At 42.4% G+C, this 26,223-nt stretch overlaps 1 protein-coding gene and 1 long non-coding RNA gene across 3 annotated transcripts in view; both read left to right on the top strand.

The window, feature by feature from the left end:
* The window catches only part of STX2 (syntaxin 2), a 100,924-nt gene extending 82,449 nt beyond the window's left edge, over window positions 1–18,475 (top strand). The window contains exons 7-10 of one of the 2 annotated variants that reach the window (XM_069756053.1): window positions 1,711–1,784; window positions 1,867–2,004; window positions 13,717–13,827; window positions 16,847–18,475. In XM_069756053.1, the coding sequence (XP_069612154.1) occupies window positions 1,711–1,784; window positions 1,867–2,004; window positions 13,717–13,827; window positions 16,847–16,924 (401 nt within the window). In that variant the 3' untranslated portion in view covers window positions 16,925–18,475. The other variant, XM_069756052.1, reaches the window with a different exon arrangement.
* The window catches only part of LOC138668878 (uncharacterized), a 265,220-nt gene extending 245,183 nt beyond the window's left edge, over window positions 1–20,037 (top strand). The window contains exon 2 of the long non-coding RNA XR_011319194.1: window positions 18,496–20,037. This is a non-coding gene — a long non-coding RNA (uncharacterized lncRNA). The remainder of the gene's footprint in view (window positions 1–18,495) is intronic.
* The last annotated feature ends 6,186 nt before the right edge of the window (window positions 20,038–26,223 follow it).

Below are 26,223 nucleotides of genomic sequence, written 5' to 3'. Positions count from 1 at the left end.
TGGGAAAATCAGGCCCACTGTATTACACTACACAGTTTCTGTGTCAGAAAGTAGCTGACAGTTATGCCACAAACAGGACTCACGCAGATGCACTTAGTGGCAATATAAATCTCCCTTTTTTATGTGTGGGAGAATGCAGGAAAAAAATCAGGCCCACTGTATTACACTACACAGTTTGAATGGCAGAAAGTGGATGACAGATATGCCACAAACAGGACTGACGCAGATGCACTCAGTGGCAATATAAATCTCCATTTTTTATGTGTGGTAGACAGCAGAAAAATCAGGCCCACTGTATTACAGTGTAGTTTCTGTGGCTGAAAATGACTGACAGATACCACAGACAGGACTGGCACAGATGCACAGATTTGCCAATATTAATCTCCCCTTTTTAGGTGTGGGACAGTGCAGAAAAATACAGGCCCACTGTTTTACACTAAACAGTTTCAGGGGCAGAAAGTGGCCTGAAGATAGATATATATAAGGGACTGTACTACAATTACTATTTCCCTACAATAATCTCAGAAAAGTATGGCAGGCAGCAATAAAAAGGACTGCTGCACACAAAGGTGTGGACAAACAAACAAGATAGCTGTGCAGAAAGGAAGGAGCAACAGGATTTGTGCTTTGAAAAAAGCAGTTGGTTTGCACAGCGGCGTACAAACAGCTATCAGGGAGCCTTCTAGGGCAGCCCAATAAGCTACAGAGCTGAAGAAAAATCTAGCCCCCTCTGTCCCTGCAAAGAAAAGGTGGTGTTGGACAGTGGAAATCGCTACAGTACAAGCGGTTTGGGGGTTAATGTACCCTGCCTAACGCAATCCCTGCTTCTGACAAAGCTGCAGCAACCTCTCCCTATGCTCAGATCAGCAGCAGTAAGATTGCGGTCGGCGTGCACGCCCCTTTATAGCCCCTGTGACGCTGCAGAAAGCAAGCCAATCACTGCCATGCCCTTCTCTAAGATGGTGGGGACCAGGACCCATGTCATCACGCTGCCCACACTCGGCGTCCACCTTCATTGGCTGAGAAATGGTGCTGAACGCGTCATATGAAACGCGACTTTGGCACGAAGATCGCCGACCGCGTGGCCGATCCCACGCTGGGATCGGGTCGAGTTTCATGAAACCCGACTTTGCCAAAAGTCGGCGACTTATGAAAATGACCGATCCGTTTCGCTCAACCCTAGTTGTGAGTTGAGATGGGAGGACACCTGGATGTTCAGGTCCGGCGTGATTGGCCAAACAGTTAAAAAACAAAACAAACAAAATGGCCATTCCATTGAAGCCATCATCTCCTGCAGAAAACAAAAATAAAAAGAGCAGTATCCCTCACCTGTCCTTTGTTCTGTTCTACGCCGTAATCCATGTTTAGGCGATAAATGATTTTCAACCTGGACTGTGCCAAGATGCTTTGCAGTCCGTGTGGATGAGAATTCTGACCACATCTCCACTGACAGCAGCATGCAATGGGGACCATTCTTGAGATGGCTGCATATCCCCATCCTGGTGAGATCTGCCCCTATTGTACATATATGGCATATCCTTTGTATATGGCATAAATCTACAAGATGAGCATGCCTCGTTATAACTATTATGCCTGTTTATTTCATTACTTTTTTATTTTTGTTATGGTTTTGCTTTATGTAATTTTCTTTTATCTTAATTTTTGTACACACTGTACACATTTTTCAGTATTAAATCCTTGTATTTGCAGCTGGAAAAACAACAACAGATGATGAACTGGAAGAGATGCTAGAGAGTGGGAACCCATCAATCTTCACTTCAGATGTACGTAATGTGACTGTAGCAAAATCTTTTCGCTAATCCAGAGTAATAGTCTGTCTTATAAAACTGATTTTTCTGTGTTCAGATAATTTCAGATTCTCAGATCACTCGACAGGCCTTAAATGAAATTGAATCAAGACACAAGGACATCATGAAGTTGGAATCCAGCATACGGGAGCTACACGACATGTTTATGGACATTGCAATGTTGGTGGAGACCCAGGTGAATCCCATTTTTTTCCTTCTTTGGATAGGATACAGTGTAGAGACTGGTTTACATAGTGTTGCTATACTTTTTTTTTAACCCCTTAACACCCATTGACAGATATTTCCCTGATGGAGTGGTTCACAGTATGTAGAGCTGGCTCAGGAGCTGAGCCTGTTCCACATGCAGAAGATGCCAGGTAAATTAAATATCGGCATTTGTGTCTGGCAGCCGCTGCTGGAGCTGATCTCTGCTCCTGTCTGTTAACCCTTTAGATGCCACTTTTGATTTCTGACTGCGGTATTTAAATGGAACAGTTTGTTGGTGCTCATGCATACCGGCTTCGCTTGTCTACCAGGGCTCCTGTTTCTGCCATCTTGAGCCTCTTGCGAAGCTCAACTATAAGGCTATGTGCACACGTTGCGGATTGGGGTGCAGAATTTTCCGCACAAAATCCACATCTCCTGGCAGAAACCGCAGGTGCTGATTTTCCGCAATTTTGATGCCGATTTTTTGCGGATTTTCTGCAGTTTTTACCCTGCGGATTTCTATTATGGAAGGGGTCAGAAACGCTGCAGTTTGGCACAAAAGAAGTAGCATGCTACTTCTTTTGTTACACAGCAGTTTTCATGCGGATTTTTCCGCACCATTAGCACAGCTTTTTTTTTTTTCCAATTGATTTACATTGTACTGTAAATCACTGTGCGGAACTGCAGTGTTTCTGGAAAAATCCACTGCGGATCCGCACAAATTCCGCATCGTGTGCACACAGCCTAAGTCAAGCTTAAAAGGAGATAATGATTTACACTATATACTGCAATACTGTGGTATTGCATTATGTAGTAAAAGCGATCAGGCAATTACAGGTTCAAGTCCCACAAGGAGACTATAAAAGAAGAGTTAAAAAAATAGTTTTTAATTCCCCTCACCTTTTCTCCTATTAAAATGAAAGAAATTAAATAAACAAACATATGGAATAGTCGCATCTGTAAAAGTACAGTCTATTAACCCTAACATTAACCTGTATAGTGTACACTGGAAAGTGACAAAAAGATCAACACTCCAGAATTGCAGTTTTTTTGGTCAGCACATCTCCCTACAAAAATACAACGCTTTGATATCTTACATTGTATTGCATCTACCCTAAAATGGTATCATTAAAACCATCCGCTTGCCACACATAAAATAAGCCCTCCCACAGCTACATTGATGAAAAGATAAAAACTTGGGGTCTCTGCGCTGGGGAGCGGCGGTGGCTGCTCCTCTTTGTGCTGCGTGGGTGCTGTGGGGCGGTGGCTCCTCTTCGTGCAGCGTCAGGGCTCTGTGCTGTGGGGCGGCGGCGCATCTTAGTGCAGAGTCAGTCGGGGCTCCTCCGGCATTTTCCAATTCCTCAAAACCTGGAGGCATCGGCAGCTCCATTGCTGGAGTGGCCTCCGGGAAAATGGCCGCTGGGGGCGGCGCATGCTCAGATTCAGATCTCATCCCGAGATCTTGGGAGACGAGATCTGAATCTGAGCATGCACCGTCCCCAGCGGCCATTTTCCCGGAGGCCACCGCATCGCAGCAATAGAGCTGCCGGGGCCTCTAGGCTTTGAGGAATTGGGAAATGCCGGAGTAGCTACGACGTTGCACGAAGATACGCCACCCCACAGCACAGAGCCCCGACGCTGCACGAAGAGGAGCCGCCGCCCCACAGCACCCACGTGGCACAAAGAGGAGCAGCCGCCGCCGCTCCCGGCACAGAGACCCCACCCTGCAGCTACAATGAGGTAATGGGGGATTCTCCACTCACTCTTTCCTATGAGAAGCCCCCTCTTCGTCATCGGGACCACTCCCTCCCAAAAGGCACATTAGTCGCCGGCCTTATAAGACGACACATGGCATATAAGACGACCCCCGACTTTTAAGAAGATTTTATATTTTAATTGGAAAAGTTGGGGGGTCGTCTTATACGCCGGAAAATACGGTACTGACCAGGAGACTCGTGCTACCAAAGCATTTTTATTGTGCAATAAACACCTTAAAAACAAAACCCAGATAACCATGGCAGAATTTAATTTTTTTTTCACCACTTTATCCCATTAGAATTGTTTTCTTTTATTTTTTTTTTTCAATAAACTGTATAGTAAAATTAATTATAGAATTCAAAACTTCAACTTGTCTCTCATAAAACAAGTCCTCATGTGTTTATGACAACTGAAAAATAAGGCCACGTGCACAAATTCAGTATTTGGTCAGTATGTGACCTAAGTATGTGTAAGCCAAAACCATGAGTGGAACAATCAGAGAACAGTATAATAGAAACACGTCACCACTTCTGTATTTATCACCCACTCCTGGTTTTGGCTTACAAATACTGATGTAACAATTGAACAAATAACGTGCACGTGGCTTAAGAGTTATGGTTCTTGGAAGAAGGAGACAAAGATAATAGACGAAAAGAGAATGGTTCCAGCTTCAGTAAAATCATGAAAATTTATTCCAACTTTTAAAATGGAGAAACAACTCTTGGGACAGCACCATAGCACATGCGAGGTAGGCATGTGCTATGGTGCTGTCCCAGGAGTTGTTTCTCCATTTTAAAAGTTGGAATAAATTTTCATGATTTTACTGAAGCTGGAACCATTCTCTTTTCGTCTATGGAATCCTACTGCGTCTTGTCAGGACGAAGTTCCGGGCTTCTTGCAATGATCGGTGAGCTGGCTTTTGCCGTATATTCTGTTTATAACAAAGATAATAGCACAGATCTGAAAAACCGCACAGTCATTGAGGAATTAAAACAAATTTAGCTTTTTGAATCTTAAAAAGTAGTTCTTTGTAATGTTCACACGTGGGTACGGCATTGGTCCGGGTTCCCTCTTTAACAAGTTGGGGATTTTGTTTCTATTTGACATTTTCATGTAGCAAAGCAAAAAATAATCCTGTTTACAAACAATATGCATATCCGTAAAATAATCTGTACATGTTTTATCTCCAGTGTTAGTGGTATGGAAGTAGATGGTGCTACATAAATAACTCGTAATTATGGAAAATATGACCAGATAAATGGCTGTATTTATTAACCACTTGTCTAATGCTCTGTTATTTGCTGCTGGTTTTGTCCCCTGAAGGACAGAAATGGAGGTAAAAGATTCACATGTTGTCATCTGTCAGCATTTGCATTTCCATTCCTGCACATTCAAGTGACATAAAACATGTTGTATGCATGGATCATTCCTATCCAAGTTCTTGAGACCTGTCATCCATATATTTATTTATGGATATATCAGATAAAGTTGTCAAAGTTGGGCCTCCTTCAGACATCAGTGATTTTCCGATTACGCATAAACGATCTGTTTCGTTAGTGTGCTGGATCAGATTGGTCAGAGTTGCATTTTATAGAAGTTTTTTCTGTATGGAGGATGGTTTCTTAAGCTTTTTACCAAACAATCTGATAAAAATGGACAGCAAGTAGATGGCTTCTGAGTCCTGTCCAGCTGTTTTCACGGAAACATAGACTTGCATCAAAATCAGACATGTCTCCATGATTTTTGTGCTGACCACTCGGGCCTCAAAAATGGAGACACATGAACAGTCCTATAGTTTCTAATAAGTGCAAATTCTGTCTGTGAAAAACACAGAACTCATACACAAAAAACTGGTGTCTGAATAAGCCATCATGATGTGATAATGCTGGACTTTTCTATCATTTTCATACAGATGCAGGAGTAGGGAGTGTTACCCAAATGCCACCTGATCTTGAAACCGTTACTTTTGTGCCTGTTTTAGATCATGTTTAATTCTATTTTTTTTATTGCGAAATTGATCGATGAGGACAATTTAGTTCACTATGTTTTGCATTTTATCTATGAAAATACTGTATCAGAAATTTCACGTTCTGAAAAATGTGCAAATTTTGAATGACCTATTCAGTTTTGAAGTGACTTTGATGAGTCTGTATACTGGAACCTCCCCACTGACCACAAAATATTAAATTTAGTAAAAAAAGAAATGGCACTCCTCAAAGTATTAACAACTTCTCTCCGAAAGTTTTAACTCTTCAGGTGTTTCATCAGAATTATCACAAAGGAGGAATGAAATGAAAAATTATAATTTATCCACCAAATTGTTGTAGGTATCCTAACGGGCCACCATAACTAGCAGACCCGAGGCCAATATTTGGCTTTACTTTGCCATAGCAACAATAGGGGGAACCACAATCATGGGGCTCTCTCTATTAACCAAATAAATTCCACTGTCGCTATTTACAGCATGATCTAGGGCAGACCTGGGCAAAGTGCGGCCCCAGGCCACATCTGGCCTGCTGGCTGTCTGGCCCACAGACCTAGACAGCTGTGGGGCTGGAAACTAGTGTGTATAGGGAGGCTGTGTGGGGCTCATGCAATGTGTATAGGGAGGCTGTGTGGGGCTCATGCAGTGTGTACATAGGGAGGCTGTGTGGGTCTCATGCAGTGTGTATAGGGAGGCTGTGAGCCTCATGCAGTGTGTATAGGGAGGCTGTGTGGGGCTCATGCAGTGTGTATAGGGAGGCTGTGTGGGGCTCATGCAGTGTGTATAGGGAGGCTGTGTGGGGCTCATGCAGTGTGTATAGGGAGGCTGTGTGGGGCTCATGCAGTGTGTATAGGGAGGCTGTGTGGGTCTCATGCAATGTGTATAGGGAGGCTGTGTGGGGCTCATGCAGTGTATATAGGGAGGCTTTGTGGGCCCTCATGCAGTGTGTATAGGGAGGCTGTGAGCCTCATGCAGTGTGTATAGGGAGGCTGTGAGCCTCATGCAGTGTGTATAGGGAGGCTGTGTGGGCCTCATGCAGTGTGTATAGGGAGGCTGTGAGCCTCATGCAGTGTGTATAGGGAGGCTGTGTGGGCCTCATACAGTGTGTATAGGGAGGCTGTGAGCCTCATGCAGTGTGTATAGGGAGGCTGTGTGGGCCTCATGCAGTGTGTATAGGGAGGCTGTGAGCCTCATGCAGTGTGTATAGGGAGGCTGTGTGGGCCTCATGCAGTGTGTATAGGGAGGCTGTGAGCCTCATGCAGTGTGTATAGGGAGGCTGTGTGGGCCTCATGCAGTGTGTATAGGGAGGCTGTGTGAGCCTCATGCAGTGTGTATAGGGAGGCTGTGAGCCTCATGCAGTGTGTATAGGGAGGCTGTGTGGGCCTCATGCAGTGTGTATAGGGAGGCTGTGAGCCTCATGCAGTGTGTATAGGGAGGCTGTGTGGGCCTCATACAGTGTGTATAGGGAGGCTGTGAGCCTCATGCAGTGTGTATAGGGAGGCTGTGTGGGCCTCATGCAGTGTGTATAGGGAGGCTGTGAGCCTCATGCAGTGTGTATAGGGAGGCTGTGTGGGCCTCATGCAGTGTGTATAGGGAGGCTGTGAGCCTCATGCAGTGTGTATAGGGAGGCTGTGTGGGCCTCATGCAGTGTGTATAGGGAGGCTGTGTGAGCCTCATGCAGTGTGTATAGGGAGGCTGTGAGCCTCATGCAGTGTGTATAGGGAGGCTGTGTGGGCCTCATGCAGTGTGTATAGGGAGGCTGTGAGCCTCATGCAGTGTGTATAGGGAGGCTGTGTGGGCCTCATACAGTGTGTATAGGGAGGCTGTGAGCCTCATGCAGTGTGTATAGGGAGGCTGTGTGGGCCTCATGCAGTGTGTATAGGGAGGCTGTGAGCCTCATGCAGTGTGTATAGGGAGGCTGTGTGGGCCTCATGCAGTGTGTATAGGGAGGCTGTGAGCCTCATGCAGTGTGTATAGGGAGGCTGTGTGAGCCTCATGCAGTGTGTATAGGGAGGCTGTGAGCCTCATGCAGTGTGTATAGGGAGGCTGTGTGGGCCTCATGCAGTGTGTATAGGGAGGCTGTGAGCCTCATGCAGTGTGTATAGGGAGGCTGTGTGGGCCTCATGCAGTGTGTATAGGGAGGCTGTGTGGGCCTCATGCAGTGTGTATAGGGAGGCTGTGAGCCTCATGCAGTGTGTATAGGGAGGCTGTGTGAGCCTCATGCAGTGTGTATAGGGAGGCTGTGAGCCTCATGCAGTGTGTATAGGGAGGCTGTGTGGGCCTCATGCAGTGTGTATAGGGAGGCTGTGAGCCTCATGCAGTGTGTATAGGGAGGCTGTGTGGGCCTCATACAGTGTGTATAGGGAGGCTGTGAGCCTCATGCAGTGTGTATAGGGAGGCTGTGTGAGCCTCATGCAGTGTGTATAGGGAGGCTGTGTGGGCCTCATGCAGTGTGTATAGGGAGGCTGTGAGCCTCATGCAGTGTGTATAGGGAGGCTGTGTGGGCCTCATGCAGTGTGTATAGGGAGGCTGTGAGCCTCATGCAGTGTGTATAGGGAGGCTGTGTGGGCCTCATACGATATACAGAAGGGACTATACTCTGGTTCAAACGATATATAGGAGGATGTCAGCATACTTAATTCTGCTTAATATTAAGTGATTGATTATATGTAATATTAATATAATTATCAATAATATAATAATTATAATATAGCAATATTAATATTGAGTAGAATTAATTGTGGCCTATTGGTTCGGCTCTCCACAACAGTCATGGTCTCTCATGTGGCCCTTTGGGAAAATTAATTGCCCACCCCTGATCTAGGGGGTTAAGAAGCCTTTATCAATGCTAACATCAACCATGGTCAAATAGAGCAGTGTGTCGGCTGTAGTATACAGCTGACGTCCAGTGAGTGTGTCAAGGAGTACTGTTCCTCGGGTCAGTAGGAAGCCATTTGCGGCCATTAATGAGCTAAAATGATGCAAACCTCAATTCTGTGGGAAAATTGTCATATAATTCCTCCTATTTGGAAAAGTTAAAGGCTTTTTCACAGACACTTATGGCATGTATAGCGGTATCCACAGCTTCTAGTAAGAGAAGGAATGAAAGGTGACTGCTCATTTGTACATTTAGAATGAGCTTCAAAGAAGCCAAAGCGTAAACTCGTGATAGGTCTGTGTTGTGTAGGGGGACATAATTGCACTTTTACGCCTGGAAATACAATGGATATAAAAAGTCTACACACTCCTGTTAAAATGCCAGGTTTTGTCATGTAAAAACACATAAGATGAAGAATAATTTCGGATCTTTTTCCACCTTTGGGGCATGTGCACACGATGCGGTTTTTGCTGCGGATCCGCAGCGGATTTGACCGCTGCGGATCCGCAGCAGTTTTCCCAAAGTTTACAGTACCATGTAAACCTATGGGGAAAAAAAACCTCTGTGCCCACGATGCGGAAAAATCCGCGCGGATTCGCTGCGGGAAAAAAGGAGCATGTCACTTCTTTGTGCGGATTTCGCAGCGGTTTTCAACATGCACCAATAGGAAAGTGCTGTTGAAAACCCACAGAGGAATCCGCAGAAGAAACCGCAGTGAAAACCGCAGCGGTTTTACACTGCAGATTTTCCAATTCCGCTGCGGAAAAATCCGCAGCAGAATCCGCATCGTGTGCACATACCTTACGGTATGTGCACACGATGCAGATTTAGTGCAGAATTAGTGCAGTTCTGCAGCAGATTTTTCTGCTGAAGAACTGCACTGTGATTTACAGTACAATGTAAATCAATGTGAAAAAAAAAAAAGCTGTGCACATGGTGCAGAAAAATCTGCGCAGAAACGCTGCAGATTTCAAAGAAGTGCATGTCGCTTCTTTTGTGCAGTTCTGCTGCGTTTCTGCACCCCTCCATGATAAAGATCTGCAGTGGTAAAATCTGCACAAAAACTGCAGAAAATCTGCACTAAAACTGCAGAAAATCTGCACCTGCAGATTCTGCCAGGAGATCCAGATTTAGTGCAGAAAATTCTGCACCACATTTCCTACGTGTGCACATAGCCTTAATATCACCCATATTCTGTACAAATCCATTGAGAAACTATTTTAATTTTGTTGTTTTTATTTCCGGCCCCAAAATTATTTCAACGTGGTTGCCTTTGTGAATGACCAATTATAAAAATAAGCACATTCACATTTAGGGTAAGTTCACACTGGGCGTTTTTGCTGATTTTTTTTTTTTCTGCAGCAAAACCTGATCATCTTGGCAGGAAAGAAGCTGGTTTAGGTGCGTTTTTTTTCTCTTTTTCCAGGCTAATGTCCTTGGATTTTCAGCAGCAAAAAACGAAGCAAATAATGGTACCTATGTTTTTGCTGTGTTTTTTTTTCAACACCCATTCAAGTCAATGGGTGAAAAAAACGCAGCAAAAACGCTGAAAGAAGTGACATGCTCTATGTCCAAAAAAACGCAGCAAGGCACAAAATCCTGATCACACAAAAACCAATGTGTGTGCATGAGATTCTGAAATCGCATAGGCTTTGCTGGTACTGTAAAGAGCAGCTGAAAATTAGCATAAAAAAGAGCAAAAAAAGCAAAAAAAAAAGTCCTGTGTGAACTTAGCCTAAAGGTACCTTCACACTGAACGATATCGCTAGCGATCCGTAACGTTGCAGCGTTCTGGCTAGCGATATCGTTCAGTTTGACACCCAGCAGCGATCAGGATCCTGCTGTGATGTCGTTGGTCGCTGCAGAAAGTCCAGCACTTTATTTCGTCGCTGGACTCCCTGCAGACATCGCTGAATCGGCGTGTGTGACGCCGATTCAGCGATGTCTTCACTGGTAACCAGGGTAAACATCGGGTTACTAAGCGCAGGGCCGCACTTAGTAACCCGATATTTACCCTGGTTACCATCCTAAAAGTAAAAAAACAAGCACTACATACTTACCTTCCGCTGTCTGTCCCCGGCGCTGTGCTTCTCTGCACTGGCTGTGAGCGCCGGCCAGCCGGAAAGCAGAGCGGTGACGTCACCGCTCTGCTTTCCGGCTGCTTTGCTCACAGTCAGTGCAGGAAAGCACAGCGCCGGGGACAGACAGCGGAAGTTAAGTATGTAGTGTTTGTGTTTTTACTTTTACGATGGTAACCAGGGTAAACATCGGGTTACTAAGCGCGGCCCTGCGCTTAGTAACCCGATGTTTACCCTGGTTACCGGCATCGTTGGTTGCTGGAGAGCTGTCTGTGTGACAGCTCTCCAGCGACCAAACAGCGACGCTGAAGCGATCCGGATCGTTGTCGGTATCGCTGCAGCGTCGCTGAGTGTGAAGGTACCTTTAAACTACTGTTAAATAGCAGTAGTATACAGCTGGATCTGATTAACCCCATATAAGCTTTAGCTGTTCTAGGACGATTTGGCTGACCTAATCTTGGTTGCATTTTATGGAAAAAGCCAAAGTCTGTAACCAATTAAAACACAGCAAAGGGATTTCATTATTGAAAGATAAAAGGAAAAGGGTACAAACAAATTTCCAAGTCATTACTGTATATTTACCATGTAACACCCTGAAGACTTATCAAGAAGTGGCTTAAGTTTGGCACAACAGTAATATTACCTAGAACTGAGCATCCCTGAAAAATTAATGAAAAGACCAAAAAAACAGTTCAGGAGGCTGCCAAGAGGCCTACAGCAACATTAAAGAAGCTGCAGGAATTTCACACAGGCGATGCCCTGGCAATCTCACTGATTGGAGTGCTGCTGCAAGGAATAGTAGGTAAAGTTTGACAAATTCTAAATGTTCCATGCTGATTGACTACATTCAAAATGCTTGAATGCTTTCATACATTCAAAGGGTGCTTTAATAATTATTAGTTTAAGGGTATGCATTTTTATGCAACCACAATTTTTTTTCTTTCTCCACTGGAAAAGATTTCAGTTTATTTTTCTATTGACTTGTATTGATTATGGCTGATATTAAAGGTGAAAAAGTTTTGAAATGATTCTTGATATAATTTTTTTTTTTTGTCAAAAACTGGCATTTTAACAAGGGTGTGTACACCTTTTATATTGACAGTACCTCTTTATAGGGGTGTTTCCATCTGGTATATTTATGTAGAACCCACACAGTGTGTGATAAGTGGGTAGTAAATGTGTGTCCTACCACATGCATGTATCTCGAGAATGGCATGCTGCTGTCAGTGCAGAAGTGCTAGAAAGTTTCCGACAAAGAAATGGGAATCACCGCCACCTCTCCATTGATGGCAATGTCACGGTCCCATTCTGGAGATAGATGCAGGTCCTATTTTCGGGACCCGCATTTCCTGCATCCTTTGTATGTGCCACAAATATATACGATGGAAATGTCTCTTTTAAAGATTACATATCACTTGTGAGGAAAAACACAAAAAGTGACAAATTCTAAGCGTTTTCTTAAATACATGTCATTAGTAAGTTAGAGGATTTCCAGAGCCCAAAACCTCGTGAGATTCTTTTCCATGGAAGATACTAACTGAAGGGTGATTAAATCTAAACCACATCTGAATGCCAGATAGAAGTTTGTGCTCAGATCTGTCAAGGTTTGTGATGGACTTAGGCTAAGTTCAGATTAGCGTTTGAGTCTGCGGCGCTGTGCTGCGGACTTCTTAAGCTCCGCCTACTACCGCATGCGTCCTGCGTACCTATCTTTAATATTGGGTACGCAGGGACAAGCGTTGGATGTGTCCGCGTGCCTCATTTTGACGTGCCCGCCGAACACAAGAAAATGCATCATGTTGCGTTTGGTGGGCACGCATCCGCATACAACGCATGTCCCTGCGTACCCAATGTTAAAGATAGGTATGCAGAACGCATGCAGAAGTAGGCGGAGCTAAGGAAAGAAGTCCGCAGCACCACGCTGCGGACTCAAACGCTAATGTGAAGCCGGCCTTAACAATTCTTATGTGTTTGCTAGTGAATGGCCCTTAATTTGTGGCTGCCAAACGGGAGCACAGCAGTCTCCTACATAATGGCATACATGGCTTCTTTTTTGATTTGTCAGTTTGGCGTGATGTTATTGTTACGGTGTGACACACGCTTGCCTTCCTGCCAGGCCAGCTAATCGAAAGAACAGCCACAGATGCTGGCAGGTAGGCAGTTCACACAGAATCACGACTGGCCTGAGTACTGCGAATCCTAAGCCTTAACCCTTTACTTGCTAGTCCATAATGGGAGAACCCATTTGGCTATTTTTCTCAAAAAGACATCAAATGCAAAGTGAAAACGTGGTAAATCCATCAATATACTCCAACAAGCAGTAAATCCACGAAACTCAATTCAGACAACAATTTTGATTTCAGTTAAAGGGAAACGGTCAACAGATTTTCGTTAACCCATGTGAGAGCAGTATGATGTAGGGGCAAAGACCCTTATTCCAGCTATCTGTCACTTACTGGGCTGCTTGCTGCGGTTTTGATAAATCCCTTTTCTCTGCTGCAGACCTAGCAGTGCTCTGAATGCGGAGCTCTGTGTAACCCCGCCCACACCACTGATTGGCCGCCTTCTGTGTACACTGTGCATCAGCAGAAAGCTGCCAATCAGTGCTTGGGGCGGGGTTATCCAGAGCTTCTGACTACATAGCAGCAGGTTTACTAGTCCTCTGGTGATAATCTCCTGCTATTAAAACAGTCATGTTATCAAAACTACAGTAAGATGACTAGTAAATAACACGTTGCTGGGATCAGGGTCTGTGTCACATTATTAATGAATATTGCAGCAAGAGACTTCTTACCAGCAGCTCAGACATGTTTTTAAATGTGTTTTTCTCTGTTTCGGTAACTACATTATGCTTCTCTCAGATTTGCCAGCTAAAACTTTGTGACACATTACTGTTTAAATAGTGTTTGTACGATTATAGAAATTAGCGTTTTAGAGCCCTGTTTGTCATTTTGTTATTTTCTTACTCTTTTCTTTAAATTTGAACAATGACTCTCTTTATAGGGTGAAATGATAAACAACATTGAGAAGAATGTTGAAAATGCTGCTGATTACATTGAACATGCCAAAGAAGAAACCAAGAAGGCCGTAAAATATCAGAGCAAATCACGCAGGGTAAGTTACCGTAATTGTACAAACCCCGTAGAAGCTGGTCACATTGCAGCTTTAGTAAAGAAAAGTAAATAAGTGATGACGTTGGCTCGCTTAGGAGTTGTATAGCAAGTCGTCTAGCCAAGTTGTAGTAAACTTTTTATTAATTAATATTTTTCTGCTTACAGAAAGGATGGATCGTTGCCATTTTAGTATTGGTGGTGATTGGCATAATTGCCTTGATAATAGGTTTATCAGTTGGTCTCAAATGAACACTTTATAATTCAGCATCTGCCCATGAGGCAGTAGGTAACCATTTTTTTCATTTTTTTTGTACTCTTATTATACCATCAACTTGGAAGAAATGAATTTATCAGATTGCTTGCTGTAATTGGTTTATGTCAGGGGTGTACTTGCATCATATTCACACATACGTCATATAATTAGGTAAATTTAACCCTAGTCTTTTGTAAACCAGGTTGATTGTATAAAGAGTGACTTATGGGTGTAGTGCACACTATATGTCAGCCCTGCTTGTACACTGTGGTTGGGACAAATATGTGCACTTCAGTTCTAACACCTACTTGTCTGTCGTTAATTTAAATAATGTTTATGGTGAATGGTTTTGAGAACTTTCTAATACCACTGGTGATGGGTCCACATCACTGTTACAATGTAGTTTGTCAGCCTTTTTTAGTTGCACACTGCAGAATTTCCAATCAATGAGTTGCGCAAAGACTAGGTAAAAAAAAAAGTGAGAAATATACGTACACACAAACATATGACTTAAATGTATTCTTAATATCCAGCATCACGAATAGGGAATAGTATGCCACCAACTGTGTTTCCCAACATTAGGCTTCCTTGGATTACCACCACTTTGCTTTTTATTTCCTGATGCATGATGCGATGTGACTTCCAACCCCTACCAGCCACAAAATACTTTCTCTTTAGTGATATATGTTCTGTAAGTAGCCACTACAGTTGTATGACATTGTAATAGATTACACGTCAGTGCACCACCATGTAAACACCAGAGTGTTGGGAAAGCAAGATTTTCCAAAGGAATAAGACAAAACCTGGACGGTAAGTATATTAGATTAGTTGATGTTTTATTTGGGACAGCTTCTTTTTTTTTTCATTTTTACAGCTGGAGTGGCGCTTTAAATGCAAGTCCATGGCCCGTGGTCATATACTCACCCTCCAGTGTCTTCAATGTTTTTTGTCACTGCTCTATTACTTCTGATTTGGCTGAAAGTCAGAAGCTACAACACAAGATCACAATGCAAGTCTATGAGAGCCAGAACGAGGCTCTCATAGACTTGTATTAAAAAGTGACCTCTGCGCCGCTCCATGAAATACTGGAGCTTCCCGGCAGTTCACGTTTCTCCAGAGACCAATGGGAGCAGCAGTGAAAACAGATGAAAATGCCAGAAGTGTCAGAAAGTGGGAAAGGGACTTGCATTTAAAGCACCACTACAGCAGTGCAATTTAAAAAAAAATGCTGGAGCGGTAACTTAAGAAGCTTCTTTTAAAAGTTGTTTTGGGAAGGGATTGTTCTTATCATTCGAATCACCCACCGATCCAGCACAAGTGTTCTTGTAGTCTCTGCCAGGACCAGATGAGTCAATCTTGTCCAGTTAGTCACCTTCCTCCTGAGGCCACTGATTGGTTGCAGGAACAAATGACTGGTAGATGGTATGTCATTGCTCCAGAATGGAGTGAAAGGGTTAGGAGTGGTATTTATGCTGATCTCAAGACAGTTCTTAGAAGAAAAAAAAAGTCGTTTAAACCTCTTTATGTATTAACCTTTGTGCTCATTCTTACCGCGCACTTGTGCACATTCATACAGAGACATGTAAAAGTTTGTGCACCCCTGCGCAAGGCAAGATTGCCTTGCGCAGGCATGTACTATGGAGGACATAGAATGAACTTCAATCCAATATTGCGGCCAGCATGCAGCCAGCGGGTAAGGAAAGGGTGAATCAAACATCCGAAAACTCCGCCCATATGACCTAAAACCGGTCCCGCCAAATTCAGGTGACAGGTTCCCTTTAATTAGCCAGATAGGGCTATGGCTTGTTCACGATCATTGTTAAAAAAAAGCTAGGTAATGCAAGTTTCCAAACTTTATAAAAACCCAGACTCCTCTAACCTTGTGCACAAAAAACCCAGCAGCCATGGGTTCATCTAAGCAGCAGCCTAGCTCTCTGAATATGAAAATGGTGGTGGCCTACAACGCAAAAGAAGGCTATAAGAAGATAGCAAAGCATTTTCAAGTTGCCCTTTCCTCAGTTTCAAATGTAATTGCAGTTAACGGGAACCATGGAGGTCCAAATAAGGTCTAGAAGACCATGCAAAATTTCAGTGAGAGCTGCTCTTGGATTGCTAGAGAGGTAAATCCGAACCCCCGCTTGACTGAAAAAGACCTTTAGAAATATTTAGCAGATTCTCGAGTTGTTACATTGTTCTGTTGTACAGAGACACCTGCACAAATATGGTTTTCATAGAAGAGTCGTCAGAAGAAAAACTCTCCTTTGTCCTTACCATAAAATTCAGCATCAGAAGTATACAAAAGAACATCTAAACAAGCCTGATGCACTTTGGAAACAAGTCCTGTTAACCGATGAGTTTATAGAAGTCTTTGGCTATAATGATCAAAGTTGTGTGGACAAAAAAGGGCACATAATTTCAGGATAAAAACATGTCGCCAACCATTAAGCATGTGGGTGGATCAGTCATGCTTTGGGGTTGTGTTGCAGCCGATGGCATGGGGAACATTTCACGGGTAGAGGGAAGAATTCAGTGACATTTCAACAAATTCTTGATGCAAACATCACACCAACTGTAAAAACGTGAAGTTGAAGAGGATGGCTTATACAAAATGATCCTAAACACACTTCAAAATCCTCAACTGACTTCCAAAAGGCACAAGCTGAAGGGTTTATCTGATGACAGATTCCTTTTAAGTGTATCTTGTTTGAAGCCATATTCCAATGTCTGTTTATGCATATATTTATTCATTCACGTTTTATCTTTTCAGAAAATGATCTTCATTATCATCTGTGTAGTCGTCTTGGTGCTAATTCTCATAATCATCCTGGCTACAACTTTGACATAACGATTCCACAAGGAATTTCTTCTGCCGTACCACCTCGTCGCTCAGCTTTGCACCAGAAGCCTTGATATAGGTACTTGGCTGCCTCAGTGACAAACTTGACCACCTGTTTTGTTTTTTGTTTTCTATGCCATATATGTTAGCTTGTTATTATAAGAGAATTTATGTACAGGGTCAAAAATTAAGCAGGATCATGATCTGTATGAAAGCAGAGCAGTACATTCGTAACCAACAATTTGCTTAACAAAGAACGTTTTGGATTGTTTTTTTTTGTTTGTTTTTTTTAAGGAAAAAAAATTATAATTTTTTCTTTATTTTGAGCCGTGGCACTTTATTGCTGCTATAAAGTAGATCTGACAATGTTTTGTAACCATTTTATGTTTTGTTCTTTCCAATCCTTTTGCAAGTGCCGCTGCACCCAGTGTTAATTTTGTGTGTCTCACAGTACTGTATATTAAGGAATAATTACGTGGTTGTGAGCCCTCCCTGACTGATTTATTGTTGAACTTAGTTCAGTGTAACTTATTAAAAATACCAATACCTTTCATAGAGATCCTAAGACATTGTTTACATAACTAGTTATTTTCACCCTTCGGATCGCCTTTGTGTCCCCACTCCTAAGTGCTTGCATTAATACCATGTCTGCAGTCTTCTGCTTTGTCTTCCTATTTTTCACCTATGTTTTATGCCAATATCATTCATTTTTACGATTGCATTCAGTTAAGGTGGCCCTGCACATTAGGTAAAGGTTGGTCAAAAATGCAATTTCTGATGACTATTTCATGTATTTAGTGTCCTGACGTTTCTCACTGGCAGATGGTAAAGTAAAAAAAATAAAAGGTCAGTTACAGTCCTTTGTTTCTGTACAAGATGGTCAGCAGAACATCCCCTGGTGTAAACTGGGGATGTGCTGCCTACAATGATGTTAACTGCATGCCAGGAGTGGAAATGAATTATCATTTCTATAAGCCACCCTCCTGATCATTGTTACATGTACATCAAAGTAACAAGTGCCGATTTCCTAGAACACTAATCGGGGCTCATTGAGGAAACTATCTACTTGTGTAAAAGGACACGAAGATGCTGACAGAGCAGTCTGTTTTAATATTTGATTATGCAGCCAAAAAAATTGATAATTCAAAAAATATCTGAATACCTGTGTCGGATCATAGGCCCGTTACTAGCTTGTTTTCTCTTCTGCTACCTCTGTGGATCCAACCTGGATATCAGTTAGACAATCCCACTGTCTGGATGCAGCTACGGAGAAATACATGTGTAGTTAGCCTTGTCATAGGCATTGACTGTTAGGGTATGTGCACACGATGCAGATTTAGTGCAGAACTGCAGCAGATTTTTCTGCAGCAGAAACGCTGCAGAACTGCACTGTGATTTACAGTACAATGTCAATCAATGTGAAAAAAAAAAGCTGTGCACATGGTGCAGAAACGCTGCAGATTTGAAAGAAGTGCATGTCACTTCTTTTGTGCAGTTCTGCAGCGTTTCTGCACCCTCCATAATAGAAATCCATTGGTAAAAAAACGCATCAAAAACGCACCTGCGGATTCTGCCAGGAGGTGCAGATTTTATGCAGAAAATTCTGCACCAAATCTGCATCGTGGGCACACAGCCTTAGACTGTGTTGGGATTCAGTCTCCTAATGTTTGCTGCATTAGGAAGCATGGACAAGACAGGAAGGATTTTATTAGTTCAATCTTTATGTATAGCCTGAGGCCAGCTACCATTGAAAATTCCTGAATGCTTAGCCAAGCGTGCAGTGTCTGTATAGCCTTATGGTGATTTTCACTTCCTTCTAGTGTAGCAGTAAGGATTACCATCTAGCTTATCTACTGGCAATGTGAACTGTAATGTATCATACCAGATATAGGCAACATTCCATGGATCTAGAGTAAACATTAGGACATTAATTTAATATACCGAAATTGCAATATTGTAAAATCTAGCTTCTTCTGAAATCTATTCGCTTTCTTTCCTCATCCGGATGTCTGCACGTTGACTAGTGGTGTATCTTCACCTTATCAACTGCTTTCTGGTAACATCCATTGTTAGATCTTCAAGCTGAGCCACAATGACAGACAAAACAGGGGGTCTAACGTTTCTGTCCTTTAATGCTTCATTGTATACATACCTAATATAACTTTAATAGGGTATTTCCATCTTAGACATTCACGGCATATCCACAAGAGTTCGAGATGTGGCTTCCACCTCTCTCAAGAACTTGTCTTGCATGCTGGTCCCACCTACTATACCAGGCATTTATAGTAAATCCTTTGCATATGCCATAAACGTCGGAGCTAATAACCCTTTAAGTGGGGCAGATTTATTAGTGATGCGTCTGTCAGGCTAAGCTAAAACTGTAATGCCCTCAGTTATTGGAGCCAGAGAAGGCTATGTTTTCACCTGTCACATTAAATTCAGAAATTTCAGTGACTTTTCCATCTAAATGGGGTTTGTTCAATCCATACACATCCCATAATGCAACCCCATTCACATGTATGGAACTGATCTTTAGTCTCACCCATGTTTCGCCCTTTAAAGAGCTCATTAAACTGATCTTCATAAATACGGAGGTTGCAGCGGAGATGGTTTTCACCTCCCTTCTGTGCCTGCTTTCTAGTAAAGACTCAGTGATAAATCTGCCCTGCCGAATTTAACTTTTATTGGTGACAAGTGTAATCTGTTTTTGTGCCTGGATTTTTATTTTTAAATACCTAAGGGGATTTTTGTTCTTTTTATAATGCACATGTGATATTGTGTAAAGTAACTTTATTCTTTTTATGCTTTATTTGATATGAAATGAGCAGACCAGATGTGCAGGAATTGACAGGTCACCAGTTAGTACCAGTATGATATTTCCTTGGCTCACTTGAGTGGTTTGCACCTTTTTTTTTTTTTTTTTTCCCTAAGCACTGCCTTTCTTATTATAAAAAGAAAACTTTGTAAAGGTGCATATATTGTAATTGTAATGAACTTTTTTTCCTTATATGTGAATATATTATTCCAGAGTTCGGTGAGATATATATATATAAATGTGAATGTAGTTTTGTTGCTGTTTTTAATGAAGGATTTTTCCATTGTTGAATAAACTATAAACCAATCCTGTTTGATCATTCCTAGGTAATGTCGGTTTACTGCATTAAATGGCCGCAGCAATGAGGCTGCTTTTAACACTAAATTAAGGTCTACATGTCAGACAATTGTCATGCCAAAAATCTCTTCTTTTTTTTCCGTTTCTTCAGCTCTTGGTGTCACTGATATCAATGGTTAAGTATACTGTTTGTTATTGTGCCTTGCTACGTTCACAGAAGTGCACATTTATGCAAATACAGAAGTTACACATCTTAAGGAGCAAACTAATGTCACGTATACACTAAGCCTTATTTACCACAAGTGTTTCATGGTTGCTATCACGTCGTACAGCCTTGGGCCTAAAGTAACTGGTGCTGCACTCGCTCCTGAATGTACACCAGAGGCATTAAATGCATGCAAAAGTCATTTGCCTATGTGTAATATAACAGACTTTTCACTTTTTTTAAAGTCCGTTCTACATGATTGTGCATTATTAGTGATGAGCGAATATACTCGTTACTTGAGATTTCTCGAGCACGCTCGGGGGTCCTCCGAGTATTTTTTTTAGTGCTCGGAGATTTAGTTTTTCTTGCCGCAGCTGAATGATTTACATGTGATAGCCAGCATAAGTACATCTGGGGGTTGCCTGGTTGCTAGGGAATCCCCACATGTACTTATGCTGGCTAACCGATGTAAATCATTGAGTTGTGGCGATGAAAACTAAATCTCCGAGCACTACAAAATACTCGGAGGACCCCCAAGCGTGCTCGAGAAATCTCGAGTAATGAGTATATTCGCTCATCACTATGCATTAACCTATTACACAATGGAGTAGCGGCCTCGTTCCCTGTGAACAAGGTTGATCCTCGCCACGAGCTCTGGCTTTGGCCTACAGTATGTGATGAGCCCCTTTCTTTGCAGCAGTAACATAAGTGGTGTTTAACATGATGGGAAAAAAGGATTTTAGTTTTGATGTTTTCAGATCCATTCCAGTAAATTGTCCACTCATTTCAGCAGCTCCTCTATACAAACCATTTCTTGTTTTTAATCTTCATTTTACAATTGCCTATTCAGAAATAATACTTCACGTGAATAGATTCGTAGCTTTTTTGGAAAGGGCTGGTGGTATAATGGGGAATTCCTCTGCTTCATGTATACGCCAGCTACTTACTGACTCTATGTATAATCCCTCTGTTATTTCAACGCCATTATGTTTCTGAATATTGTATACATTTAGTAATTGCCTAATTCTGTGATACGTGATGCTTTGTAAACTGTGAGTTTTAGGTGATTAATCCAATTGATTTATGTACTAATACTTTTTCCTAATAAAAATGCACTTTATCGGCAAATAAGTTGTAGTTTATTACATTATTTAGCACTTTCTCATAATTTGGCTCCAACATTGAAATGGGTTTTTCTGGGTAAACTTTTGTATTTCACCCCCTTTTCCTTGAAGATACAGATAGCTTTTCAGGAAAATAAAAAGCCTTCCCTTCTTCCCTGTGGCACCTACTGAATTGGGCTGCACGAATGAGGTTCTCTGATTTCGATAAATTTGAAGGCTCCAGTAATTGCATTTCATCTGTCACTTGTAAGACACTTGTAAGATGAAAGAAAATGATTGACATTTCCTGAAGTGGGAAAACAAGTATCATGAATGTACTAGCCTTACAGCAGGGGTGGGGAACCTCAGGCCCCAGGGCCATTTACGGCCCTCGATGACCTTTTATCAGGCCCCCGAGCAGATTCTCAGGGACCGCATTCTTGGACAGGGAGGTGTAGTTTGATTACAACCAGCTCATTAATTTCTTCTTGCTCTGTTAGCACATACATGCAGTGTTCACTACTGAACACTGAAGGGCATGCAATGAAAGATTACGTCCTGAAACCAGTGCCAGAGTCGGGATGTATTTTGTGGGCGGAGTTTATACGGCCCCCAAAGGCTGGTATAAATATCCAAATGGCCCTTCGCAGAAAAAAAATTCCCCACCCCTGCCTTAAAGGATCTTGTATATATTAATGGCCAATCCACAGTATGCAGGTCCAACCAATGGGATCCATGTCTGTCCAAAGAATGGGGCCTTGATGCATAGTGCCGTCAACGAAGAGATGCTTGGAATTCCTATAAAAATGAATAGTATTTCTGAACTATTTTTCATTGTCCTTATTATGCCTTAGGGCTCTGTTGAGGTATTGCACTCTTATGGCATATCCATGGGAGATCAATGTATTTTGTCCCTTTAACCCCTTCAAGACGCAGCCCTTTTTCGTTTTTGCGTTTTCGTTTTTCGCTCCCTTCCTTCCCAGAGCCATAACTTTTTTTTTATTTTTCTGTCAATATGGCCATGTGAGGGCTTATTTTTTGCGGGACGAGTTGTACATTTGAATGACACCATTGGTTTTACCATGTCTTGTACTAGAAAACGGGAAAAAAATTCCAAGTGTGGTGAAATTGCAAAAAAAGTGCAATCCCACATTTGGCTTTTTTTGCTAGGTTAACTAAATGCTAAAATTGACCTGCCATTATGATTATCCAGGTCATTTCGAGTTCATAGACACCAAATATGTCTAGGTTATTTTTTTATTTAAGTGGTGAAAAAAAAAATCCAAACTTTGCTAAAAAAAAACCCACAAAATTGCGCAATTTTCCAAAACCAGTCGCGTTTCCATTTTTCGTGATATGGTGTCAGGTGAGGGCTTTTTTTTTGCGGGCCGATCTGCCTTTTTTAATGATACCATTTTGGTGCGTCCTTTTGAGCGCCCGTTATTGCATTTTAATGCAATGTTGCGGCGACCAAAAAAACGTAATTCTGGTATTTTGAATTTTTTTTCTCGCTATGTAGTTTATCGATCAGGTTAACTTTTTTTTTTTTTTAATTAAACGAGCATTTCTGAACGCGGCAATACCAAATATGTGTAGGTTTTATTTTTTTATTGTTTTATTTTGAATGGGTGAAAGGGGGGTGATTTAAACTTTTATATTTTTTTATTTTTTTCATATTTTTTAAAACTTTTTTTTACTTTTGCCATCCTTCAATAGCTTTCATGGGAGGCTAGAAGCTGGCATAGCCTGATCGGCTCTGCTACATAGCAGCAATCCTCAGATCGCCCCTATGTAGTAGAATTACAGGCTTGCTATGAGCGCCGACCACAGGGTCAAGGAGACCTCTGGTTGTTATGCCGACGTATCGCTGACCCCCGATCATGGCCCCGGCGATGCAGTCATTTTCGGGCCGGAAGCGATAGTTAAATGCCGCTGTCAGCGTTAGACAGCGGCATTTAACTAGCTAATAGCAGCGGGTGGATCGCGATTCCACCTGCCGCTATTGCGCTCACATGTCAGCTGTACAAAACAGCTGGCATGTCGCGACTTTGATGTGGGCTCAGCACCGTAGCCCACATCAAAGTGGGAGACACGACATGCGCAGTAATAGTACGGTGCATGTCGTGAAGGGGTTAATGTATGATATAGAATACCCATTTAAGTTGCTACAGCGTAGAGCAGAGGTCCCCAACGTTTCTGACCTTCAGAGCCACATTCAGCTCTGAGAGAGGGTTGCGAGCCACATTCAGTTCCTGCCCCCTCACAATAGTGGCTACCAAACCCCCATTACAGACATAATGGTTAACCAAAGCTTTTCCACAAAAATCACGCCAAAGTAGTATACTAAAATCCAGGGGTTCCCACAATACACCCATTCAGTATTCTCATATAAAGCATTCCCAACACACAGTTACATCCAGCTTCATACATCTCCTCTGACAGGTGGTGTCGTCTTGTCTCCAGCATACCATACTTAAATCATCTCAAAACCCCTAAGACCAGTATATGTGCGTCCAAATCTGCTCTTCTGTGCAGGGCTGCTCACAAAATTCACCATTTTCAGATTTGCTCTTCATACCTGTTTGCTAGAACTGGAGCTAATTCACCAAGCTGACAGACAGCCGCGAGCCACAATTTATGGGACCGCGAGCCACATGTGGCTCCCGAGCTACAGGTTGGGGAGCCCTGGCGTAGAGAGTGAAAAGCTCTGTCAATATAAATTTAAACTTCATTCCCTAAAATTATATTTCAGGCCCTCACTGCTGAATAGAGGTCATATGTTTGTTCAGACAAACGCCATACAATAGTCTTTAAAGGCAGTGTATCATCGGTTGCTTAATTAATTAGGTGTTTGTTTGATGTCACATCTGACCTGCTCCCCCTCTCTTCACAATGACCTTTACACACTCTCATTAGAAGTGTCAGTACCAAGTTGGGTCTGAATTAGTAATGACCTTTGCACACGCTAATTAGATGCGTCATGACCAAGTTGGGTCTGAATTAGTAATGACCTTTGCACACGCCCATTAGATGCGTCAGTACCAAGTTGGGTCTGAATTAGTAATGACCTTTGCACACGCTCTTTAGATGCGTCAGTACCAAGTTGGGTCTGAATTAGTCAATTGTTGATGGTATATCTGCTGTTCTTTCAGGAAATCCTCAAAAATGATTTCTACAATAGGCCATTTTCTGCATGTACATTCCCTTTAAGGCTGTTTTCAGACGTGCGTACGGGAGTGCTGCGGATGGCATCGTACCTCCACCCTGAAACCACACCTACGGTCCGCCTACGCCTCCTTGCATCCTGCGGTGCCCTGGGGACCTATCTTTAACATTTTGTACACAGGGACGTACGCTATATGTGGATGCCTCTGCTTGCGCCGTTTTGGCGCTGTGCCGAACGCAACATGTTGCATTTTGTTGGCATGGTTTCAGGGAGGAAGGAGGGAGGAAGTACGCTGCCATCCGCAGCCCTCCCATATGCAAGTCTGAAACCAGACTATGACTGGAGATCATTGTACCCGATGGATACATAAGGCCAGGTTTGCATCAGATCTAAATTGTTTGTTTTGTCACAATAGAAGAACACCTGACTGATGGCGTGGTGTCAGCAATGGGGGATTTGTGGACACCAGTTGTGCTTAGGGGTTTGTCAGGATTCCATCATGGTGCTCATAGCTGGGAAAACATGGTGCTGCATGCTGCGCTGTATTTTTCTGGCAAACATGATAAAATCTGATAGACACTTAATCTGCTTGACTGAATAGTAAATGCAGCAGTATTATTATTTCAGCACTGAGTTTAACATCACAATCTGCTTTTTCCCTGCAACTTTGGAATGGACACATTTTATCCTTTGTGTTCTTTCAGCCTCTGTGCATAAAAATAAGTATTGATAATGCAACTGTCTAGTTATCTGCTGATCAAGCAGACATTTTCTGTGAGTGGGGCAGGGGGAGGTCTCCAATCTGCAGCTTATTATGATATTACTTAGAGTAATTCCCTTCATTTGACGTTTTGGTGTTGTATGCTTTGTGTGTCGTGAACCTACCAAGGTTGGTTTCAATAAGGCATTGAAAAGTGTATGATGGTGGGTAAATATATGAAAATGTTATTAAAATTATCTTTATAAATTGAATGTGCAATTCTTTCCTTTCCTTGGCCATTTAAGATTGGTCAGTATTTCCCGTCTCCTATATTTACAAGCCTCATAAGCCAGTGTTAAAATTAGATCTGGCAAATTGCCTTCTGCAAAGACAGTGGGTCAAAGCGTGCACCTGTGAAGTAGCTCAACCCTATGTCATTTACACTGATTGGCTCTGAAGTCCGACAGCACAAGTCAAGACCACTACTTTATGCAGTGTAACGTCGATTCATGGTTCTGTTTATTGGACTACATACCTGGCCCCCCGCAATACGGCGTATAACAGTAACGCTGCTTGGACTAAGTGAGGTCAATAGAACCAAAACCTTTGCCTACAGCAATGGACAGCAAGGCTGAAAGTCTGGTATGTACTGACTGTGACTTCTGTGTTGTCGTCTGTTGCAGTGTAGTAAATAGCCTGGTGTCATGGCCACATGCTTTCACACACAATGTAGTGTTACAGTATTTAGGAGTTTGAGGACACACAAAATCTGATTATATAGACAGTTAAGTCCATATATATTTGGACAGAGACAACATTTTTCTAATTTTGGTTATAGACATTACCACAATGAATTTTAAACAAAACAATTCAGATGCAGTTGAAGTTCAGACTTTCAGCTTTCATTTGAGGGTATCCACATTAAAATTGGATGAAGGGTTTAGGAGTTTCAGCTCCTTAACATGTGCCACCCTGTTTTTAAAGGGACCAAAAGTAATTGGACAGATTCAATAATTTTAAAT

This window comes from Ranitomeya imitator, chromosome 1 (assembly GCF_032444005.1).
Source record: "Ranitomeya imitator isolate aRanImi1 chromosome 1, aRanImi1.pri, whole genome shotgun sequence".
Taxonomy (NCBI): Eukaryota; Metazoa; Chordata; class Amphibia; order Anura; family Dendrobatidae; genus Ranitomeya; species Ranitomeya imitator.
This window is presented reverse-complemented; position numbering and strand designations above follow the sequence as displayed.